Source organism: Podarcis vaucheri, assembly GCF_965113315.1.
Source record: "Podarcis vaucheri genome assembly, chromosome: 17".
NCBI lineage: Eukaryota > Metazoa > Chordata > Lepidosauria > Squamata > Lacertidae > Podarcis > Podarcis vaucheri.
In genome coordinates, this window is record NC_138755.1 from 33443526 (window position 1) to 33467213 (window position 23688).

At 46.5% G+C, this 23688-nt stretch overlaps 1 protein-coding gene across 1 annotated transcript; it reads right to left on the reverse strand.

Annotated features, from left to right (window-relative positions):
• Positions 1 to 1937: 1937 nt before the first annotated feature.
• On the reverse strand, positions 1938 to 15435 carry LOC309521969 (olfactory receptor 10AC1-like). The gene is made up of 2 exons (XM_082205146.1): positions 15231 to 15435; positions 1938 to 3458 (listed from the first exon to the last, which is right to left on the reverse strand). The coding sequence occupies exon 2, from the start codon at positions 3438 to 3440 to the stop codon at positions 2463 to 2465; it is 978 nt and encodes a 325-aa protein (XP_082061272.1). The 5' UTR covers positions 3441 to 3458; positions 15231 to 15435; the 3' UTR covers positions 1938 to 2462.
• Positions 15436 to 23688: the final 8253 nt, after the last annotated feature.

The following is a 23688-nucleotide window of genomic DNA, read 5'->3' on the forward strand; positions in this document are numbered from 1 at the left end:
CCACCGACCTTCTGATCGGCAAGTCCTAGGCTCTGTGGTTCAACCCACAGCGCCACCTGCGTCCCCTCTAAATAAGAGTATTTTTTAGGAAAAAAGCACTACTACTACTACTACTACTAATAATAATAAACAGCTGAAGAAAGACAAGAGTTTTACCAGAGAGCTGAAGGCTCCTAATAGCAACAGTTACCCATGCTGTGACAATGTCTAGAATTGACCGCTGTAATGTGTTATGTGTAGGGCTGTACAGTGGTACCTCGGGTTACAGGCGCTTCAGGTTACAGACTCCACTAACCCAGAAATAGTACCTCGGGTTAAGAATTTTGCTTCAGGATGAGAACAGAAATTGTGTGGCAGCGGCAGCAGGAGGCCCCATTAGCTAAAGTGGTACCTCAGATTAAGAACAGTTTCAGGTTAAGAACGGACCTCTGGAACGAATTAAGTTCTTAACCCGAGGTACCACTGTATTTTGGAAAGTTTAATTCATTCAAAATGCAGCTACCAGGTGGTGACCGGTCAGTGGGAACACGCCTTGCCCGTACTTGAAAGACCTTCACTGGTCTCCAGCTCATTTCCAGGCACAATTCAAAGTGTTTGAGTTTACCTTTAAAGCCCTCTATGGCTTGGGGCCCAGGTACCTGAATGAATGCCTGTTTCCATATTAATCTTTCTATGTATGAGGTCATCTTTGGATGCTTTTCTCCAAGTAACCCCTCAGCTAAGATAAGGGGAATGGTGACCTGGGACGGTACTTTCTCAGGGGTGGTGCCCGATTTGTGGAATTCTCTCCCCAGAAAGGCCCTCCTGGCACCAACATTGTTATATTTTTGGCACCAGGGAAACGCACCCCCCCGGCTTTTTATGTATTTTTCTTTATTTCCCAACATATTATGTTTTATTTATTTAGTTTCTATTATTTTCGTTAACCATTCTGGGAGCTCCACTGATGGGTAGTATATAAACTAAGGAATGAATGAACAAATAGCCGTGTGTTCTGTCACCCAACTTTTCCCTCTGGTGAACAGTTTTTCTTTTTCCTTTCCCAAATCTGTCAAACCTATTTGGCACAATGGGACAGACAAAACGTGCACACTGTGAGAAGTGGTGCCCATCTCAAGCCGCTTCCAACTTTCTTAAAAAACTATCTTCTGTCTCCAGCCACTTAAGCTGCAGTCCTATACCCACAAATCTGGGAGTCACTTCCACTGAACCTAATGGGTCTTACTTCCAAGTAGGCATGTGTAGGATTCCAGTTATTCTAATAGGAAAAATTTGTTGCATACTGCGTTCTTGAGGGGCCCTGCACATATTGTGACCTACACGGGTGGTGCTGTGGGTTAAACCACAGAGCCTAGGACTTGCTGATCAGAAGGTCGGCGGTTTGAATCCCCGTGACAGGGTGAGCTCCCATTGCTCGGTCCCTGCTCCTGCCAACCTAGCAGTTTGAAAGCATACCAGTGCAAGTAGATAAATAGGTACCGCTCCGGCGGGAAGGTAAACGGCGTTTCCGTGCGCTGCTCTGGTTCGCCAGAAGCGGCTTAGTCACGCCGGCTCCCTTGGCCAATAAAGCAAGATGAGTGCTGCAACCCCAGAGTCAGCCACAACTGGACCTAATGGTCAGGGGTCCCTTTACCTTTACCTTAAGATGAATTCAATCCACCAGTCTTGTATTGTCTGACCAAATATTTGATGCTGCCCTTTTTTTGCAGTCCCAGGCAGGCAGCAAAGACAGGAGGCTCACCAAGTATTGGCTGGAGGGGGACGAGGGACGAGGGACAGTGGCACCATTTATGTCTACTTTCCTTCCTTACAATTTATACCATATAGAAAGCATCACTGTTAATGGCTTCTGAGCTGCATATATATATCCTGGACTCACTGGATGCAGAGTAGTGGGAGGTACCTGCTGGGGAACGCTTCCAGGGCAGGGTGGTGGGATGACAATGAGTCATTAGAGGAAGAAGAGGGAGGGGACTGGGAGGATGAGGTGTCAGAAGCTGAAGAAGGAACAGGGTTTAGTGAGCAGGAAGAGTCTGTGGCAGAGAGCAGTCCAGAATGAGAGGCAGAAGCAAAGACTGGTGAGGAGGGGGACCAAGGGGCAGAGATGAGGCAGGCTGCTGAAGTAGCCAGGGAGTCCCCCCTCCTTCCTGCTGTGACCAGCTGCCCTCCCCTCTGGCCTCCCAGAACCTGAAGAGGAATGAAAAGAGTGGAGCAAAGAGAGACAAGACAAAGGAGCCTCAGGTTGCTGGGGTGGAGTTGTAGAAGTGGTGGGAAGGTGAGGATCTTCTGTCCTTGCAACTGCCTCATCCGAGCAAGGCCTACTGGGAAGAGTTGCAGCAATCACTAGGCTTGAGCTGTTTTGGTTTCCTTGAATAAAGAGTTAACTTCACTGACACTGGCTGCTTCATTGCTGACCTGTGCCTGACTCCAGCTCCTGATAATACAGCTGCATGGCTTACAAATTATGCAAGCCTGCACTTGAAGGTGTTGCAGTGTGGCTGAGCTAACGTTTTCTGCAGCAGCTTCTTCACAGCTCCTTTAATTTCTTTGTTCCTGAGACTGTAAATCAGAGGGTAAAGCAAGGGGGTGATGTTGGTGTAGACAAGAGACACCATCTTGTCCCGGTCTGGCATGTAGCTGGACTTGGGCCGGACGTACATGAAGGTGGCGCAGCCATAGTGTAAGACTGTGACGGCCAGGTGCGAGGCGCAAGTGGAGAAGGCTTTGCCCCGGCCAGCTGAGTCCCGGATGTGCATCACAGCCATTGAGATGCACGTGTAGGACGTGAGGATAAGAAGGAAGGGGAACAGGAGGAGGATCACGCAGGCTGCAAGGAGGGGTAGCTCACTGACGTAGCTCTTTGTGCAGGCCAGGTGGAGCATGGCAGGGACATCGCAAAAGAAATGGTCAATGCGTCGGGAGTTGCAGAAAGGCAGGCGGAAGACAGCCACGGTGAGGCCCAGGGAGACCACAAAGCCCCCAAGGCAGCAGACGATAGCAAGCTGAAGGCAGACACGCTGGCTCATCATTGTCATGTAGTGCAGGGGCCGGCAGATGGCCACGTAGCGATCGTACGACATGGCTGCAAGGAGGAAGCATTCAGCGCCGCCCAGGGCCACAAAGAAATGCATTTGGGTCGCGCACCCCACAAAGGAAATGGTGCTCGCCCCTGGGCTGGGCAGGTCAGCCAACGCCTTGGGAACAATGACAAGGGTGTAACAGAGCTCGATGGCAGAGAGCTGGCAAAGGAAAAAGAGCATAGGAGGGCGGGAGGGTTCGGCAGCCACTGCCAGGAGGATGAGGAGATTTCCTGCAAGGGTGACCACATGCACCATGAGGAAGACGTAAAAGAGAAAGGGCCTCAGCAGGAGCAAGTCAGAGAATCCGAGGAGCAGGAATTCCATAGTTCCACCAGATGAAGTATGGTTACTCTTCTCCATGCAGTTTCCACGTTATACCTGCAGCAAAAGGAATGGGAAGCCGGAGCACAAAATGTAAGACGAGAGAAGCCAACAGCTACTGCCTTGTCCTGTTTGTAGTAAACAAACCCCTATGTTGCAAAGAGAACATCAGCAATGTCTAGGCAACATGATGACAATGTACATACGGAATAGACAATCTTTACCTTCAACCCGTAACAAGTACAAAATGAGCAGTGACTACATTATTACATAAATATAAAAAATATATAAAACTGGTGATAAATTATGTTGGAAGTGTAAGATCAAGGAGGGTGATTTTTATCACATGTGGTGGTTGTGTGAGCCTATTAAAAAATTCTGGGAATCTATTTACAATGAACTAAAAAAAATCTTTAAATATACTTTTGAAGGATTGAAGGTCAGAATGACCAATTGAGAGCCAGACCAGAGCCATGTTTATAGGAACCTCTAAAAGCCATTTTATTAAAGCAAGCAGCTAAAACTATTTTCTCTTGCCTTGCAAACAGCAAGTAGGTCACGGTTAAGATTCTGCAGGTGCAGCAGCTTGTGGTTAAGCTAGCTTGCTATTTCTGAGAAACGAATCCCTGACACGGTCTCAAGTAGGCAAACAAACAGGACGTAGCACCACTCTAACCACCTATAGCTTTTGAGACTATTAAGCAAAGCCTTGGGTTTGCCAAATCCCGGGAAAGCATTCCAACTGTACGTACATGAACAAAACAGCGTGGCAGCTGGAGTTCTGACTCAGAAGCTAGGTAGTTGGAATCGGCCTGTTGCCTACCTTTCCAAACAGTTGGACCCCACAGTGAAAGGATGGCCACCCTGCATGCGGGCCGTCGCTGCCACCGCCACATTAGTAGAAGAAGCAGGCAAGATCACGTTTGGCCAAGAGATGCATGTGAATGTGCCCCACTCCGTTCTCACCCTTATGGAATATAAGGGGAACTATTGGATGACCAACCCTCGCATGGCCAAGTACCAAGGACTTTTGTGTGAGAATCCCAGAATACACTTACGGGTTGTCAACACCCTTAACCCAGCTACTCTACTGCCCTTGCCTGACACCGATACCATAGAACACCACGATTGTCTCCAAGTGATGGATGAGGTCTATTCCAGCAGACCAGATCTGAAGGATGAGCCGCTGAAAAATCCAGACGTTGTATACTACACAGATGGCAGTAGCTTCATTTTGGACGGCGTCCGGAAAGCCGGGTATGCTGTAGTGACCAATGAGGAAGTTGTGGAAGCAGAACCCCTGTCCCCCGGCACCTCTGCCCAGAAGGCCAAACTGATTGGACTGACCAGGGCCCTGCAATTGGCAGCTGGATGTAAGGCTAACATCTATACAGATTCCAAGTATGCCTTCTTGACCCTGCATGCGCATGGAGCCCTCTGGAAGGAGCGCGGCCTGATTGGAGCCCACGGGAAAGCCCTGAAATACGGTCCAGAAGTTGAGATGCTACTGGAAGCGGTATGGGCCCCCGAAAAGATTACCGTGATGCACTGCAAAGGCCACGGGAGAGGCCGGGACATGGTCACTAGGGGCAACTGGAAGGCAGACAACGCGGCTTGTGAAGCAGCCTTGAAACCTCCACCAGCACTCAACGCAGCCCTCATACCAGAACTCGTCCCAGACGATGTGCAACCGCGCTACACACCTGAAGAGCAACAGTGGGCACGCCAAGAAGGAGCAACACTCCAGGAGGGATGGTTCCGTCTACCAGACAACCATGTTTTTGTGCCCCAGCATCTGGCTAGTGTGATTGTGAAGAATTACCACGAGTCCACTTATTTAGGGGGTCAAGCTGCCAGGGCACACCTTGGGAGACTTTTCTATATCACTAACCTTTCTCAACTAGTTGCTGCTATATCTCAGAGGTGTGTCCTGTGCGCCAAGAACACCCCCAGACAAGGCCACCTCCCTCCACCGGGTGTGTAACACGTGGGCTACATCCCTATGGAGAGCCTAATTGTGGACTTCACTGAATTACCACCAGCTAGGGGCATCAAATACCTGCTTGTGTTTGTCTGCACGCTGACGGGCTGGGCAGAGGCGTACCCCACTAGGACAGAGAAGGCTCGTGAGGTGACCAAGAAACTGTTGCATGAACTCATACCCCGATTTGGCCTCCCCAGAAGTATTGGCAGTGACAATGGGCCAGCCTTCATTGATAAGGTTGTGCAAGAAGTATGCAAGGCGCTGCAGATTAGATGGAGGCTCCACGCAGCCTACAGACCCCAGAGATCGGGGAAAACCGAGCGCATGAATCGCACCCGGAAGACCCATTTGGCCAAGTTGACCCAGGAGACAGGACTATGCTGGATAGATGTCCTGCCCATTGCCTTGTTTTGAATCCGGAGCGCTCCAACCAAGAGACTGAGACTGTCACCCTTTGAACTTTTGTATGGCAGGCCACCCCCTTTCATCAGAGACATCCCCGCCAGTTTGGGCCGGGTGGGAGACCATATTACCCAGGAACAAGTGCAATCCTTGTCCCGTGTGTTTGATTCCCTTTCCAGGTACACTCTCGAGTGCACACCGTGCAGTCTCGCTGAGCCGGTCCACCAGTTCCAGCCAGGTGACAGCGTGTGGTTAAGAGTGGAAGCGCGTCCCTCTCATCCCCAAGTGGCGAGGCCCGTACACCGTCCTCCTCTCCACTCCAACTGCGGTGAAAGTAGCCGAGGTGATTCCCTGGATCCATGACACCCATCTGAAGAAGTCTGGGGGTGTCTGGACCTGCAAGGGAAACCCTGCTGACCCTCTGAAGCTGACTCTCTCCAAGAACCCTTGTGTCTGACGCCACGGGGAGTGCGTTTGGCTACGGGCAACGAGACCCTGCGACGGATCATCACCCTTATGTCTGACGCCACCAGGAGTGCGTTGGGCCACGGGCAACGAGATCCTGCGACTGATCATCACAAAGACTTTCACTAAGACGTTCCCCCTTTCCCATTCTGTGTTGTATTGATTTGTTCCATGTTCTACAGTCCTGGCCCCACTGAGCCATACCAACCCTTCTGGCCTGCTGACCTCTGCTACGAGTGGTTCGTCTTGCTGGTGCTAACGGATGGCGTGCTCGTCGGCTATTGGGAGCGTGGGTCTAACACGGCAGCCACAGTGAAACATCCCTCTGACCCCCTGTGGCTACTTGTCCACGACACGTCCCAACGCACGTGGGTATTGCTCCTACGGGAAGTCGAGGAAACGGTCAAAATCTATCGAGTTTTCGCCCGCTCCTGCTTTTGTGGGGGGATATCCAACTGTCTAAGGGGGGGCAGTGCACTGTACCGGGGGGCGGAGCACAGTACCAACCCCATTTGGTAGACCACGCCCAGATCCTGGCCCAGGTGTTGACAGAACATTGGCTCAGGGGTTGAATGGGAGGGAGCTGGACACCGGGGTGTATTGAAATTGCTGAACAGGTGCCTGTAAATCCTGCAGCCCCGCCTGTAGTTGTTGTGGTGGCTCGAGCCTCCCAAAATCCCAGAGTAATACCTGAACTAGTAGGCCTGGTAACTCCACACCTAATACCCTTGGATGTGGCAGGATATTCTTGTGGCTGCATAAGGGTTGCCACCCCAGGGTTTCAGCCTCCCTTCGCCCTGGTAAGAGGCCACGTAGGTGACCACCACCCAGTAGGACCGGCGGGTCGACAGACAGTGCTCCTAGCTTCAGAAGAATCCAGACCCGGGTATAGGCCCTGGAACGTCGACGGTCCTGAGCTAGCGGAGCTCCTGGACATTGCATATCTCCAGGCTCAGGCAGGACTCCGCCGGTGGTATCTTGGCAACTAGATATAGAAACCCCACCGTATGCAGAGGCGCCCTTCCCCTCTAGAACCATATCACGAGGACTGGTCGGACAGCAGTGTTACAAGTGGTTTGCCCGACCAGTGACCCGAAGAAGCTTCCTTTTGCAGGAAGGAGCATTCAGGTGTGCCCACTATACATTTACCCTACGTCAACACACCACTCTTTCCTTGTGGCTGGTCTATAGAGCTTCGGAGGCTCAGGAGTGGGTTCCTAGACCTTTCAGCCTAATCCGGGGAGTAGGCCCCGCTTTTGAAGCTTACAGGGTCTACTGCCATCCCCACAGTTCCCGAGGTCTAGCAGTGTATCACTTCCAGACGGACACCTTTCCCTGGGAAGAGTGGGAACGTTACGTGTGTGCACGCTGTTCACGCCGCAGTAGGGCCAGGAGCTAGAGGCCCCATGCCCTGGCCTTGGTGGGCCACCATCCTTTTTGGTTGCGGGATTGCCATTTTTGTAGGATTCCTGTGTTGGTGGTACAGTCCCCTGTTCTGGGGCACTGAACAGGATGAGGAATCAGGTCATCCCTTGGCTCCTATTGGTCCTCACCTCGCAAATGGCCATGGGGTGGAGGGACAACACCTTCCTGAACATGACAACGGTTGTGGCCCGGAGCCTGAATAGGTCAGAGTGTTGGGTATGTGTACATGTCCCTATGCACCTAGGGCAGGGGATCCCAATAACGGGAGTGCCTTTCTCTATGAATGCGAGTAATTTCCGAAGTCTGTTGACCATGTCCCCGTGGCTAAACCACACCTACGTGGTTCCCCAGCACCATATTTGGAGACTTGACAGGGTCATAGAGGGAGGCCCGTGCGTCCACAGGAGTGCACCCCCCCCCCGTGCAAGTTAACCTTTACCGGGAGCACTACCATCGGATGGACCTTCCGCCGAAACATTTGTGGGCAATTATTCGGGGTGTACAAGTGTAACCAAACACCCCCCTTACGTTTCTTCGAGCCCATATGACCTTCCCCTTCCAACACCAGGGTGGACCAAGGGATGGTTTTGGCTGTGTGATCACACAGCTTACAAGACCTTACCTCGTAATTGGTATGGGACCTGCAGCTTAGGAACCTTGGCCCCAGGGCTCACGATCCATGACACTTTCCCGGGAAGGGTACGCTCTCGCTTCCGCAGGGCATGGAATCCCTTTGTGGGTAACCCCCTGGTGAACAGACCAACTGCCTTCCACTCTGTTGTTAGGGCCTACTTCCCCATGCTTGGAGTTTTTGAGCTAGAACGAGCACTGGTTAATGTCTCAGCAGCATTGGAAGTTCTTGCCAACTCCACCGCTGATGCTATAACCACCCTGCAGGAGGAGGTGGGGCAAATGGCCCAAATGGCTAACTCCACGGCTGATGCCCTTATGGCCCTTCAGCTGGAAATCAGGCAGATGGCCGCTACCACTATACAGAACAGGATTGCTCTGGACTACCTACTGGCCAGCCAAGGAGGGGTTTGTGCTCTTCTGAACTCCTCCTGCTGTGTATACATTAGTCGAGACCAACGAGTGGTGACTGATATTGGGCGAATTAGGGAGTTAGCATCCATCTACAACCAAAGTAAACGTGTAGAGAGTGATGTTGAACGCATTAAGAAGCAGGCTGACTTGTTCCACAAGATTAGTCAAGATGGTGCAGGTCTCCCCAGTATGTGGAGTTGGCTTACTTCTTGGCTCCCAGATTGGTCATGGTTAAAAGAGATTTTGCTTGTGATTCTGGTTTTCTTCCTCATTGTAATCGCCTTATCATGTCTTGTGCCTTGCCTTATTCAGATTGTACGCCAAATGGTCAGCTGCTCAGTTAATGCAGCAACACGTACACATGTCCTGGCTCTCTATGATTTTGCATCTATAGATCCATCAACCGAAAATGAAGAACCGTAACCGGTCAGCATTTTTGTGATGGAAAGGGGGGAATGAAGGATTGAAGGTCAGAATGACCAATTGAGAGCCAGACCAGAGCCATGTTTATAGGAACCTCTAAAAGCCATTTTATTAAAGCAAGCAGCTAAAACTATTTTCTCTTGCCTTGCAAACAGCAAGTAGGTCACGGTTAAGATTCTGCAGGTGCAGCAGCTTGTGGTTAAGCTAGCTTGCTATTTCTGAGAAACGAACCCCTGACACGGTCTCAAGTAGGCAAACAAACAGGACGTAGCCGACCACCAAAGTCCAGATATAACTCCTAGTGAGAAACTGCTAAAACCACAGGACTCGCTTCGGTACATTTCCAAGAAACACATGGTCAGGGGTATTTACTGGAACTAGTAAATAGGTTAAGTAGTTTATAAGCTTCCAGCGCCATCTAGTGGATAGGGCAAGCTTGGAACCAAACACGGCAGCCACCAGTCTGATTGGTAGAGCTATGATGAATATGCAATAAATGGGGAGTGTTGAAGGGCTGGGCTGTGCTTTGCAAAAAGGTATATAAGTTGGCTGCCCCTAAGGAGGGGTGGACATTTTCTCATTTTTCTAAATGCACCCATTTGCTTTTGTCTGACAAAACCAAATAAAAACTTCTTCTTTAAGAAACCTTGCTGCCTGGTTTTTACATTCCTGGTCTGACTACCGTAGTCCCTTTTACTTTTATAAAAAAAACCCGAAGCCTTTTTGCTGGGGATAATTGGAGAGGAAATCAAAAAGGAAGATCAAACACTCTTTCAGTACGCGACAGTGGCTGCTAGAACTCTAATAGCGCAGAATTGGAAGACATCAAAAATCCCAACTATAAATGAGTGGCAATCCAAACTATTTGATTATTTAGAATTGGCAAAAATGACACAGAAAATAAGAAATCAAAAAGACATAAAGTTTAACAAAGAATGGAATAAATTTATGACATACATGGAAACAGAGGTAAAAAATCTAAAAATTACAGTAGGTATGACGTAACACTTGTGATGTAAAGAGTTTCTTAAGGAAAGGAAACTGCAGATAAAAAATCATATAATATATTCTGAAATCGAGATGAAGGGAAGTCAATTAGTGTTGTGTGTTATTTAGTAAATGTAACCTAATATGTTGATATCTTATGTTAGGAGATGTTTTTTCTTTTGTTTTCTTTATTATTATTTTTCTTTTTTATGTATTTCTTTTTTGTGTGTATGTGTGATGTATGCTTTTTTTGTTTGTTTTAATGTCTGATGTAGCAAAACAAATTAAAATCAATAAAAATTTTAAAAAAATACTTTCTGTACTAAGAAATGCAAACTGACACTATTGGCAACCAATGGCAGCATCTAGCCCCTGAAACAACCTAACATGTTCCTACCAACTGTTAATTTTCATATAGGAAAAGATTTTGCCCACTTCCCTTTGTAAGGAAAGGAAGTACAGTAATGAGAACCCATACTATTTTGAAGAAATGTTTTGTTGTTATTACCTCACAGGTATTACAGAAAGGCAACAGGCCACGGCCATGGGGCCTCTTCAGAAGGTCTTTCAGGAAGACCAGGACTGTCTCAAATTAAAAAATGCCAGTTCATAGATTGGCTGTTTTGCTTTCATTATATTCATATATTATATGTGGGGCGAGGCTAAATTATTTTGCAGGAGGAGACTCTGAATGGCTGCCACTGTGTTCTTCCAAGAAAGTCCTGTTCTGAGGTGCTTTTTGAGCATCGGGGAAATAAAAAATGTCTGTCACTCATCTACACTTGTCTCCTGCCTAGAAATCATGGGTCTGAGAGGTGTTCTGCTAATCCCATGCTTTCTAGGCATGGGTCTGAGTGGTTTTCTGTTTCTCCCATTGCTTTCCCCAAGAAAACCTGCTCTTTACTGCTGAATTGGAGCAAATGTCAGTCCATGGAAAACCCAATGGACATTTGCTTCGACTGAGTGGTAAACAGCAGGTTTTTCCAGGTGAAAGTGGCAGGGCAAGTGGAGGCATGGACAAGCCCTATTATTGAGATACACTATTATATTGGACAGCAGTTCAATCTACACATAAAATAGGGTAAAACTCCCGAAAACTGCAATCTTAATGCCTATCTACTCATAAGCCTTTGAGATCAGTGGTGAGACTTAACTCCCAATTAAACATGCTGATGAATCAGTGGAATTATTCAGCAAAACAACACTGGGGACAATGTGGGAGGAGATAATTGCATGAAAACATTTCTACCCATGAATTTCTGGGTAGATTTCAAGAATGTCGGCTGAATCGTTGTTTTTCAGAGTTTTTAGAAGCACATTTGTTCCTCAGCCTCCTGTCAACTGATGAAATCATACCATCAAAGCACATATCCTTTGATCTTATTTGTAGCCTTAGGACTAATATAGTGGCTTCCAAATTTTAAATCCCTGGTCTAGAGGTCGCACGTAGCATATTAAATTTACCTGTGAAGTGCAAAATAACAACAACAACGTACTGTAGTAACAACAACAATTACAATAATACTAATAATACAAGGACAGTGAATGGGAACATACTCAAAAATATTGCACAGCAAAACCATAACAATAACACAGGTAAGGTATTACTGTATTCATTGAACCCAAAATTTAAAAGGATTAAAAACTGCAGAGTTTCACTTTTTAAAAGGAAAGCAGAACTAACTAAACAAAAATTGCCCCCTCCCCAATTCTCCACACTACTTATGGGTGTTGAAATGGTGAAGGGGATTTCACGGAATATTCTCTAGAAAAGGACTGGCATTCTCTTTGTTTATTATTATTATTATTATTTATTAATTTTTATTAAGTACAAATTAGAAAACATACATATTTACAACAAAAGAAAATACAAAAGAAAAAGAAAATATATATAACCAAGGAAAAAAATTAGAAAATACTTCGTCTCTTTTCATATTTACAGTTATTTATACCTCTATAAAATGCTATTCACAATAAAGGAGTGAAATGAAAGATAAGATATCAGAAAAAAAGAACAAAGAAAAAATAAAGAAGTAAAAGAAAAGGATCATAGGTTAATTATATATTTTTTTAAATTAACCTATGGACTGACATTCTCAAGCAGTTCAAGTGTAAGTGTGTGTGTGTAATATATAGAATGATGTTCTAACAAATCTCTTCTTAGTAACACAGGAAACCAGCCCAGCAGCCTTCAACATCACAACATCCCCATGTAGAGATGGATGAATCTGCCAATTTTGATTCCTCTTAGGTTCTAATTTTTTAATCTTAAATTTGGTTTGTCTCTTATCCACATCAGGTTGCCATTAAAAAAAAAACTTCTCACAAAAAAATTGCCAGCATTTTAGTGTGCATTTATCCTAATATAAACATATTAAAGTTTTGGTACGTGCCTATTTTTGTACTGACATGCTCTTGTATGTTATTTTCACTAACCTCCCTCAATATATGGATTTTTGTACACATTTTTGGGTTGGGGGATCCCATCACAAAATTTGGAGAAGTATGAATTTCGAAGTCACTCTGTGTTTTGGTGTGTGTGTGTGTGTGTGTGTGTGTGTGGGATGTATGAATGAGAAGGGTTTCCATTAAATTGTTAACTGAACCAAATTACTTCCCCATCCCTATGTCACAATCTCCCTCTTATTCCCTGACATATAAACTTTAGACATAGTCAAATGTTCATAGAAACAACTTCCATGTTGGGATTCTCAGGGTGCACAATACAACATCACGTTTGAATTAAGTGCTTTGCCTGTCAAACACTGACAGACATTTAAACAAAAGATACATGTATCTAATAAAGCTAGTAATTATACACATATTCAAACCATCTTCATTGTCTCAGTGTCAGTTTCTCTTCCCATGGGGGAGGCATGGCTTTAATCACTAGTCTCCTTTTTAAAATCATTTTTATAATGATATAAGGCAGATGGGAAGGATACGAGGATACCACAGCAATTAAAGCTCTCCCTGCTTCATAGGAACTGACATAAGGGCAATGTAGGGGTTATTCATAAACAACCTTCCAGGTTCAATCGGTTAGAAAAAAATAAAATGGCCAGTAGGACCTGCAAACAGGAAACTTTTAATGCATATTTGCTTAGGTATAGGTACCCCTGCCCGTACGGGCCAGTCTTGACAGACTCTAGGGTTGTGCGCCCATCTCACTTAAGAGGCCGGGAGCCAGCGCTGTCTGCAGACACTTCCGGGTCACGTGGCCAGCGTGACGAAGCTGCTCTGGCGAGCCGGCACCAGCGCAGCACACGGAAACGCCATTTACCTTCCCGCTATAAAGCGGTCCCTATTTATCTACTTGCACTTAAGGGTGCTTTCGAACTGCTAGGTGGGCAGGAGCTGGGACCGAACGACGGGAGCTCACCCCGCCGCGGGGATTCGAACCGCCGACCATGCGATCGGCAAGTCCTAGGCACTGAGGTTTTACCCACAGCGCCACCCGCGTCCCTGCATATTTGCTTAGTGGGATGTATTTATGAGTGCAAAGATTATGGAAGAATCCTGGCCATGAGCAAGGATATTGATATAACACTATATTAAGTGCTGTTTGAAATCTTCGGTTTGATTCCACTTTCAGGTAGTTAAAGAAAAGCCACACCTTAGCAGAGTTAAAGGGGTTTTGTGTAGCAGCAACCTAAACTGGTCCTGGGGAAGAGATTAATCTGGCTCTACATGCATTGGGTTTTCTGTAATAAGCTTTGTTTTCTATCTGTCACCCACTTCTGTTTTGAGTCCCATTCTGCTACGTTTGGTAAACGGTAACCAACCAGTTCCTAACTGTGGGGGTGACAGATTTTTAGATAGGCATAGCAGCATACTATCCTAAACTGGTCCTGATGAAAAATTTACTCTCGCTCTGCATGCGTTATTGGGTTTTCTGTAGAATCGCAGAGTTGGAAGGGACCCCAAGGGTTATCTAGTCCAACCCCCTGCAAGGCAGAAATATTTTTGCCCAACATGGGGCTTGAACCCTTAAGAGACTCATGTTTTACTGACCGAGCAATAGGCTGTAATAAGCTTTGTTTTCTATCTGCCACCCACATATATATCGGGCTGTATTCGGTAAACAGAAACCAACCAATTCCTAACTTGCGGGCGTCAGATTTTGAGAGAGGCTTAGTAGCACACCATTTAAAGGAGAATGGTGGCCAGACCAAACATGGCGGAGCAGCCATGTGCATAGGACATGATGCATTCTCTTTGGTGCCATGGAACCACACTCCTGACACAAGTTTTGATGATGCCTAGATGGGGCTAGAGCAGGTTTTGGGCAAGCTCATAGTCAGTATGACTGCATCACTGCCAACCCAGGGGTCAGCAAACTTTTTCAGCAGGGGAACAGTCCACTGTCCCTCAGACCTTGTGGGGGGCCGGACTATATTTTGGAAAAAAGGAAGAACGAATTCCTATGCCCCACAAATAACTCAGAAATGCATTTTAAATAAAAGGATGCACTGTACTCATGTAAAAACACGCTGATTCCCAGACCATCCGCGGGCTGGATTTAGAAGGCGATTGGGCCGGATCCGGCCCCCGGGCCTTAGTTTGCCTACCCCTGCCTTGCTCCCATTGGTGCAACATGTGGCCCTGACCTTGCTGTTGCCCCGTCCAGGTAAAACAGCAGCAAAGGGCAGAGTTGGAAGGGCAGCTCTGCAGCTCTTTCCCTTCATGCATGCCAGTACTGCTCACATCATCTCTGACCATCGGCCATGCTGGAGGGAACTGTTGGGAGGACCACAGGTCCTTAATTTTGATGGGAATTATCCGAATCCCTTGTCTGCGTAACTAGTTCTTCAGGTAAGAAAAACAGTGCAGGCAAGAACGCTCAATGGGAAAACAAGGAAGCTAAGTGGCAACTTCTGCCCAGTTCAAAAATTACGTGTAATACAGAAATCTTGTTATAATATCTCAGCTTCTGTTTTGCCTATGAAGAGCAGCTGCAGAGGGGGGCAGTGATTTGCAGTTGAGAAGCAGTAACTGTGATTTGTGAAGGGTTGTCTTAATCTTTCCCTACCTACTGCCTTTTTCGCTGACACTCCCGCTATCCAGATCCCAGATGTATTTTTTGTTTTTGGCCTTACCTTAATCATATCTCATATGCTTTTCATTCAGTTGTGCTGAGAAGGTTTGGCCCCACAACCTGGACCCCTTTCTCCTCCCGTAGTTTCATCAGCAGAAATATTATTCTTTCCACAGCAGCAGCCACATCTTTCTTATTACTCTTACTTTCGCCTTATATCCAGTGTGCAAAAGAGGAACTTCCTTCCCTGTTCCCCAGCTTTTCCTGCCCTCCCCTGAGAACCCCTAGAAGAACTGCAAAGCTACCTCAAAGTATTACAAGTTCATTGTAATAAGCTATGAGGCCAAAGAGTTATTGAGAGGCCCAGTTTTCCAGCCAGTGCAGATTGTGCTCCGTCTTCATTAAAAAAATAAGTAAATCTGAGCTTAGGCTGTCCTCCTGACTCCTGCTAATTTGGATAAAAACGCCTATTTTTGTGTATCATGGTGGTTGTTTTTAAGCTTGAAATGAATGAAAGTGAAAAACTGTTTTTATTTAACATCCACGCTTTTAAAAATTATTTTAAAAAATGTTTATTAGAAACTGATAATCAGTTCACACAAAGCATGAAACGCACACCAAGATTTGCAATAAAAAAATCAGGAGTTAAAAACAGGTTGGCGTAAAAAAATAACTCAAGTATACATAAAATCAACAGTTCAAAATATACATTATTTTAGGAAGAGAAATTGCCTTATTTGTTTACAAGTATTCCTGATTTGCTGCCAGGGTATTTACATGTATTCCTGTTAGTCATTAATTTGTGCCACACTTTTCAATTGCCCATTTTTAAAAAAGTGGATTTGTTTTGATTTATTCATTTTTAAATTGAGGTGTGCCCAGTAATGTCATGGCAAGAATCAATCTTGGTTGCTGTCTATTACAGTAGTTTCTGAGGAAATAGCAAAACAAAAAAATATTCCAGAGTTTTCATCAATATTGACTTTACTACCGCCTGGAATTTGTATATAAACTCCTCTGATGTATGGTATTTGTTAACTTCATTTATTCATTTCACTGATATCAGTACAGTGGTGCCCCGCAAGACGAATGCCTCGCAAGACGGAAAACTCGCTAGACGAAAGAGTTTTCCGTTTTGGAGGTGCTTCGCAAAACAAATTTCCTATGGGCTTGCTTCGCAAGACGACAATGTCTTGCGAGTTCCTGCTGGTTTTTTTCCCCTTCCCCCCCTTTTTCTAAGCCGCTAAGCCGCTTATCAGCTGATCCGATCAGCAGATAAGCCGCTAAAAGCCTCTAATAGCGCTAATCCGCTAATCCTTCAATGGGCTTGCTTCGCAAGACGAAAAAACCGCTAGACGAAGAGAATCACAGAACGGATTCTTTTCATCTTGCGAGGCACCACTGTACCAATTTCTACTGATATATAGTGTCCATTTAAGCCTTGGGACACATGAAATTTATTTATTGATATACAACCTTTGCATCGTTTATTACTTATGTCACTTACTGTTTAGTGCCTCCATTATATATAGCTTTCATATTGGTTATTGGCACTTAGTCCTGTACTGTTTGGTTGTTACAAATATTTGCATTACACTATAACACATTGTCTTGGGGGTTTTAGTCATCCATTTTATAAGTATCACAATATTAATTTTGTATTATAATCTTTAAATTTATTGGTCTGTGATTAATAATAATAATAACAATAACTTACAGTGGTGCCTCGCAAGACGAAATTAATTCGTTCCGCAAGTTTTTTCTTCTTGCGAGTTTTTCGTCTTGCGAAGCACGGTTTTCCATAGGAATGCATTGAAAATCAATTAATGCGTTCCTATGGAAACTGCTTGCCAGGCTGGCGGTGCGGAGAAGGCTCCTCCGAAGGCTGGCGTGGGGAGAAGGGCTTTTCTCCCCACCGCCAGCCTTCGGAGGAGCCTTCCGAAGGCTGGCGCGGGGAGAAGGTCTTTCCGCCCCACCGCCAGCCTTCGGAGGAGGTCCGAGGACAGGGGGAAGACGCGCTGCGCTTCCCCGCTGTCCTGGAGATTTCCCTATGGGGTTTCGTCTTGCGAAGCAAGCCCATAGGGAAATTCGTTTTGCAAAGCGCCTCCAAAATGGAAAACCCTTTCGTCTAGCGGGTTTTCCGTCTTGCGAGGCATTTGTCTTGCGGGGTACCACTGTATTTCTTCCCCAGCCACTCTGGGCGGCTTTCAACAGAACATTAAAAACAGAATAAAACTTCAAACATTAAAAACTTCCCTAATCAGAGATGTCTTCAAATGTCTTCTAAAAGTCAGATAGCTGTTTATTTCCTTGACATCTGGTGGGAGGGCGTTCCATAGGGTGGGCGCCACTACCGAGAAGGCCCTCTGCCTGGTTTGATTACCTTGTTTGTATTACTGATGGAACCCTCACTCTGATTTTGCTATAATTATTTCAAGGCACATAAATTACAAATGCATTCAGAGTTTAAAACTGTCTTCCTAGTCCTATCCAGGCAGTCTAAACTCTAAAGAACATGTGAGGGCACAAACTATGCAGGGATCATGAGACCATGTGCACTTGCCCTCACCCCCCGTTTCCCTATTCCTCAGATGAGAATAGGGACATTTCTCACTTCCTCCAGCTGACTCTCCTTGACCCCCCATTTTTCCTCCCCCTGCCCACAGAGCATTTCCTATCAGAAGGCTGAGTGCCGCCACCAGTACACCAATGGGACAAAGCACAAACTGTTATATACTGAAGTTCTCACCCTGGGCCAGCAGGGGGATACTGTAGATAGTTTTTGTGGAGTTTGGAACTGACAGGGTTAAAACTCCGTGGTGTCCTGTATCTGGGAGGAGCTTGATGCAGGGAAGTGCGTCACAGTGTGTGTCTGCTTTCAGACTTGCTTTCACTTCTGACTGAGTGAGACTGAGAGAAGCAGCTTGGCACAGAAGCTGCGAGAGTGCCTTTGGAAAGCACAGGGAAATGGCTGAATGTTCTGATGGATTTATTGCTTTGTAAATAAACACTTCTAGAGATAAGAACCCAACTGTCTTTGGACTTGATTTATCCCTCATCTCACACGGATGCAGGACCGCTGCTAACTCTGCTCCCTGCCAGGTCAGCTCCCTGAACAGAGCTGCACAGGGGAAGCCTGACTGGACGCAGGATTAATTTCCCAAGAGTTTTCACTCAGGTCCACATATGCAAATAAGGGATTGAAAGTGACGTTCAGTGATTGGATAGTTACAGAAAGTGTTACAGTTGCATTGTAGTGGAGCTCTATATAAGCAGGCTGGCTGAACCCTTCAGTTCAGTTCTGTTCTGGCCTGTGAATAAACAAGAGCTGTTTGAAGAATTGCTGTGTCGTCTGATATGTTCACCCACAACTTAACACAAACTCTCCAGCATCCTGAGAAAAACCCTTGATCTTGATCTTATTTTATTTTATTCTTTGGCAGATTTACCAAAGAAAAGAAAAACACACGCCAATGAACAAATTTTTAGAAAGGGGCAAGATTAGATGTGGACCCACAAAGGTTTTTTTAATAATAATAATAATAATAAATAATTTATTTATTTATTTGTATCCTGAACTCCCTGGCTGAGGCCGGGCTCAGAGTGGCTAACATCATAAAAACAACACAATAAGCATAAAAACAGGCATCACTTAATTAAAATACACCTTAAAATTAATTCAGACAAGTTAAAATCCGGGCAGGTGGCAATTATCAGGGTGGAATTGAGAGTGGTTAATAGCTGCCAGGACCAATTGTTTCCACTGACTCCTTGTGCTCTGCTCCCCCTTTCTTTCCGCCCAGGGCGGCTCTGCCCTCTGCCTGCCCCTCAGAGCTGGCGCGTCACTTGGGGCTAGGACTCGGTGGTGGCAGTCTCTCCTTCTCCTTGCCCACTCTCCAGCAGCTGCTATAATAAATAATAATAAATTTTATTTATACCGGCCATCCCCAGCCAGATCTGGGCTCAGGGCGGCTAACACCAGTAAAATTACAATAGAAACATAATAGGAGGGGGGAACAACAACCCCAATTTAAAATACTAGTTAAAATGCAATTTAAAATGCAGCCTCATTTTAAAAGTAGCCCATAGATCAAAACCGTAAGGGGAGGGAAGACATAAGGGTCAGACTGAATCCAAACCAAAGGCCAGGCGGAACAGCTCTGTCTTGCAGGCCCTGCGGAAAGATGTCAAGTCCCGCAGTTTCACCAAGTCGGGGCCAGTACTGAAAAGGCCCTGGCCCTAGTTGAGACCAGTCTAACCACCTTGCGACTTGGGACCTCCAAGGTGTTGTCATTTGTGGACCTTAAGGTCCTCCACAGGACATATCAGGAGAGGCGGTCCCATAGGTGCCCAAGGGAGGAGGCCGACAACAGTGGCCCTGGGGAGGCATCCAGATGCTCCCTCGCTATCGCCACTGCTCGGGACAAGCGCTGGCTCATCCTCCTCCGTGGCAGCACTGGCATAGGAAATAGGGACATTCCGGGATCAAATCAGAAACTGGAATGGCTTTCGTGATTCTGGACATGTCTCTGGAAAATTGGGGAACTTGGGATATATACTCCACCTCCCGACTTTCCTACATCAGATGCAGAGGTCTGAAGTGAGTTTTGGCTGAATGCACTTAGGATCCTCCCTGTGATAGGGAACTGAGCACAGTCACACACAAAAAACACATGTAAAATAATCCTTCGACCTTCCTACCCAATGCAGGAAGGTTGGATGTGGGTTAGCCAGAGCCAACACACATGGGAAAATTCTGGGCAGCCACACAGGTCTGGCACAAGGCCCCTGCAACCCCTACACAGTTTGTTCCCCATTGATAAGATCTATAGATAAATATGAACTAGAGGAGTGACAGTGTCATTGCTCAGAATCATGTGTGGTTTGTGGATACTTACCTGTCAACTGTCCTGCTTAGAGCGGGACATCCTGGAATTACAGATGGCACCCTGGCTTTGACTGTACTGTTCTGGCTTCTGCAAGAACGTGAGCCCGAAATATATGTGCCCTGATTTCCCTCTGCGGCATGTTGGAGAGTATGTTGGTGGAGCCTGGCGGGTCCAGTGATAAGCTCAAGAGCAAACAATATTTGACAAGCAGTAGCAGAAGAGAAGCCTCCCTGGAAAAGACCCTGATTGTGCTGGTCCTGGGGGGAAGGTTACCGTTGGCGTAGTCAAAGTCTGGTCCTGGGTCACTAGCCTGGAAACAGTTCACAAGGAGCGGGGTGAGGTCTGAAGCAGGAAGCCGGGCGGGGACAGGAACACTGGCGGGTCAGGTCTGGGTCCGGGCAGGAACAAGTACTCAACAACGACGTTGCTCCCGCAACCTGGGACCGGGCTAACTGGCCTTTATCTTCTCTGAGGCCAGGGGCAGTCCCGGCCCCCAGGAGACCCACCTCTCCTGGCCTTAAGGCGAGCACTCCTCCTGGGAGAAACCAGTTCCCTCCGCCTCTCTGCCCTGAGCCTCTGCAGTTCAGGAGAGGCTGAAGGGTTACTGGGCCCAGGGGGAGACTCACCTGTAGGCACTGAGTCCTCAACCACCTCTGGAGCCAGAATGGATTCACCTGGTGCTTGCTCCTGAGGATCCGGCACAGGTGTAGGCGCCTCAGAAGCAAGGCCCTGCCCCAGTTCAGCCGGCCCTGGAGGCGGGGACTCCTGTGCAGGCTGGGATTCCTCCGGTTCACCCTCTGAATCAGATTCCCAGGCCATCACACTGATGTTGGGAAAGATTGAGGGCACAAGGAGAAGGGGACGACAGAGGACGGGATGGTGGGACAGTGTTCTCGAAGCTACCAGCATGAGTTTGACCAAACTGTGGGAGGCAGTGGAAGACAGGAGTGCCTGGCGTGCTCTGGTCCATGGGGTCACGAAGAGTCGGACACGACTAAACGACTAAACAACAACAACAGCAGGTGGAGCGGCATAGGTGGGGCTGCACTTCTGACCTGACCTCCTTCCTAATGCCACATATCACTGCCAGATGGGGCAAGGCAGCAGGGAGCTTGCCATTGTGCTGGTGCGACAGTGGAGCCAATCTGCTGCTCCTGACTTGGTGCCCGCATTGTACTGAACTCCCACTGCCTTCTCCTCCCCAAATCCTCAGCAACCTTCAGTGACATGCACAGACCCTCCAAGTGTACCTATTTTCCAGGATCGGTCCCTGATTTACAGAAGCCTTCTTGGTTTCTGATTTGATCCTGGAATGTCCCGCTTTTCCTTAGGACAGCCTGATTTTTGTCAGAGAAGTGTTGGAGGGTGTGACCCCTGAGCCAAGGACATAACTAATAATAAAACTTTTAGAAAACATCTGAAAGTGGCTCTGTATAGTTTCATTATGTTTTTATATCTGTTGGAAGCCGCCCAGGGTGGCAGGGTCTAGATATGATGATGAGGTTGATGGAATAGGACGTCCCTACAGTGGTACCTTGGGTTACAGACGCTTCAGGTTACAGACACCGCTACCCCAGAAATAGTACCTCGGGTTAAGAACTTTGCTTCAGGGTGAGAACAGAAATCGTGCTCTGGCGGTGCGGTGGCAGCAGGAGGCCCCATTAGCTAAAGTGGTGCTTCAGGTTAAGAACAGTTTCAGGTTAAGAACGGACCTCTGGAATGAATTACGTTCTTAACCCGAGGTACCACTGTATTTTCATTGGAGAAATGTTGGAGGGTATATATGCCACAGTGGGAAGCCAGGTCAGCAACACAGCTCTGCCTGCACTGTCTGCTACTGCTGCACATTATATATTTTAATCATCTGATTCATGTTGCTTGCCAGAATGTGCTTTTTACAGGACAGAGCAGTGAATTACTGGCCGATTGGCAGCCATAGTGCCACATGTCCATATTTCTGCCTAAAAATGGCTTGCTTCCTGCCCCCACCTCCCCAAGCTAGGCTAGTGTAGTTTATCATTTAGTTTGTTATTAATCTGCCCAATAGTGACTACTTTGGGCCTGGATGCTGTGCTGGAATGATGATGACAAGCCCAGAATTCTCCAGTGGGTGTCACCAGTATTTCAAAAGGTCGCCATTAGCTCAGATGTGCCTGGTGAAATTATTTTTAAAAGGGACCAACCAAGATCAATTAAGAAAATGTCATAAAGTCCTTCTGGGTCTCATTAAAAAGTTTGTCTATTAAAACAAAATGGTAATTGCAAATTAAGGGCTCGATTTGGACAAGTACCAAGTCTCTGTAGTCCTCACTGAATTGGCAACCGCTAAGCTGCTCCACTTCCAGGATGGAAGGCTCCAGGGTCTTGTTTGGAGCAATTGAAGTTGAAGTCTACAAATGGTACATTAAACCACTAGCTCTTTCTCTTCTCCCAGTATGGCTATTGTCGGGGGAGCCTCAATCTAAACTTTGCTTTCAGGAAGTCACTGTGGATACTGCACTGAAAGCATCAGCCCAGTGTATCCACTTCTGGTCTATTATCTATTTTCAGGTGGGATTCAGTCAGGAATTGGCAAATTCAAGCTGCGCAACTATAGCTGACTGGGGGTCTTGCACAACAAACCTGCTTCCTCAAAAGATCAGACTTTTTTTGCAATAAGGAAAGTGGTGGGAAGGTGCCCTAGAAAGTGTGAGATAACACTTGCTTCCTGCAAGCAAACAGAAATCCCAAGGAGTTGTTTCCCACTGTGCTTCAATTTTAAAAATTCATTCTGACTGGCAAGAGTGGCTGGGGAAACCCAGACAGATGGGTGGGGTATAAATAATAAAATTATAATCATTCTAAGACCAGAAGCCTCCAAGTGCGTTTTCACCAAGGGGCTGTCTGTTGGAAGCCCAGAAAAGACTACAAAGTCTATACTCATCCAGCCTTTATTGGTATGATTTAGATAATAAAAATCATAAAATATAAAAAGTCTATATAAAAGACAAAGCAGGATTTTTATGTGACGAAGTTGGTCTGTGTGCCAAAGATGGCATTTGGTACAACAGGCTAAAAATATTAAAAGAAGCAAATATCCATAGGCCAGTTGACTATCCCCAGAGGTGCAGAGAGATTCTGAAATCTGTCGCTACCTCTGCTAACTGCTATAAGCCATGATAGCTACAATGAATTTCCATATACATCTGAACACCAGGTGCTGCGGAGGACAATAAATAATGGTCAGCAATTTCATGCTCTCTTTCTGAGTGTCCAGAGAATCCTTACTGGATACTGTTATATACAGTGGTGCCCTGCAAGACGAATGCCCCGCAAGACGGAAAACTCGCTAGACGAAAGAGTTTTCCGTTTTGGAGGTGCTTCGCAAAACGAATTTCCTATGGGCTTGCTTCGCAAGACGACAATGTCTTGCGAGTTCCTGCTGGTTTTTTTCCCCTCCCCCCCTTTTCTAAGCCGCTAAGCCGCTGATCAGCTGATCAGCAGATAAGCCGCTAAAAGCCGCTAATAGCGCTAATCCGCTAATCCTTCAATGGGCTTGCTTCGCAAGACGAAAAAACCGCTAGACAAAGAGAATCACAGAACGGATTCTTTTCGTCTTGCGAGGCACCACTGTACTTTGCTAGACCAGAG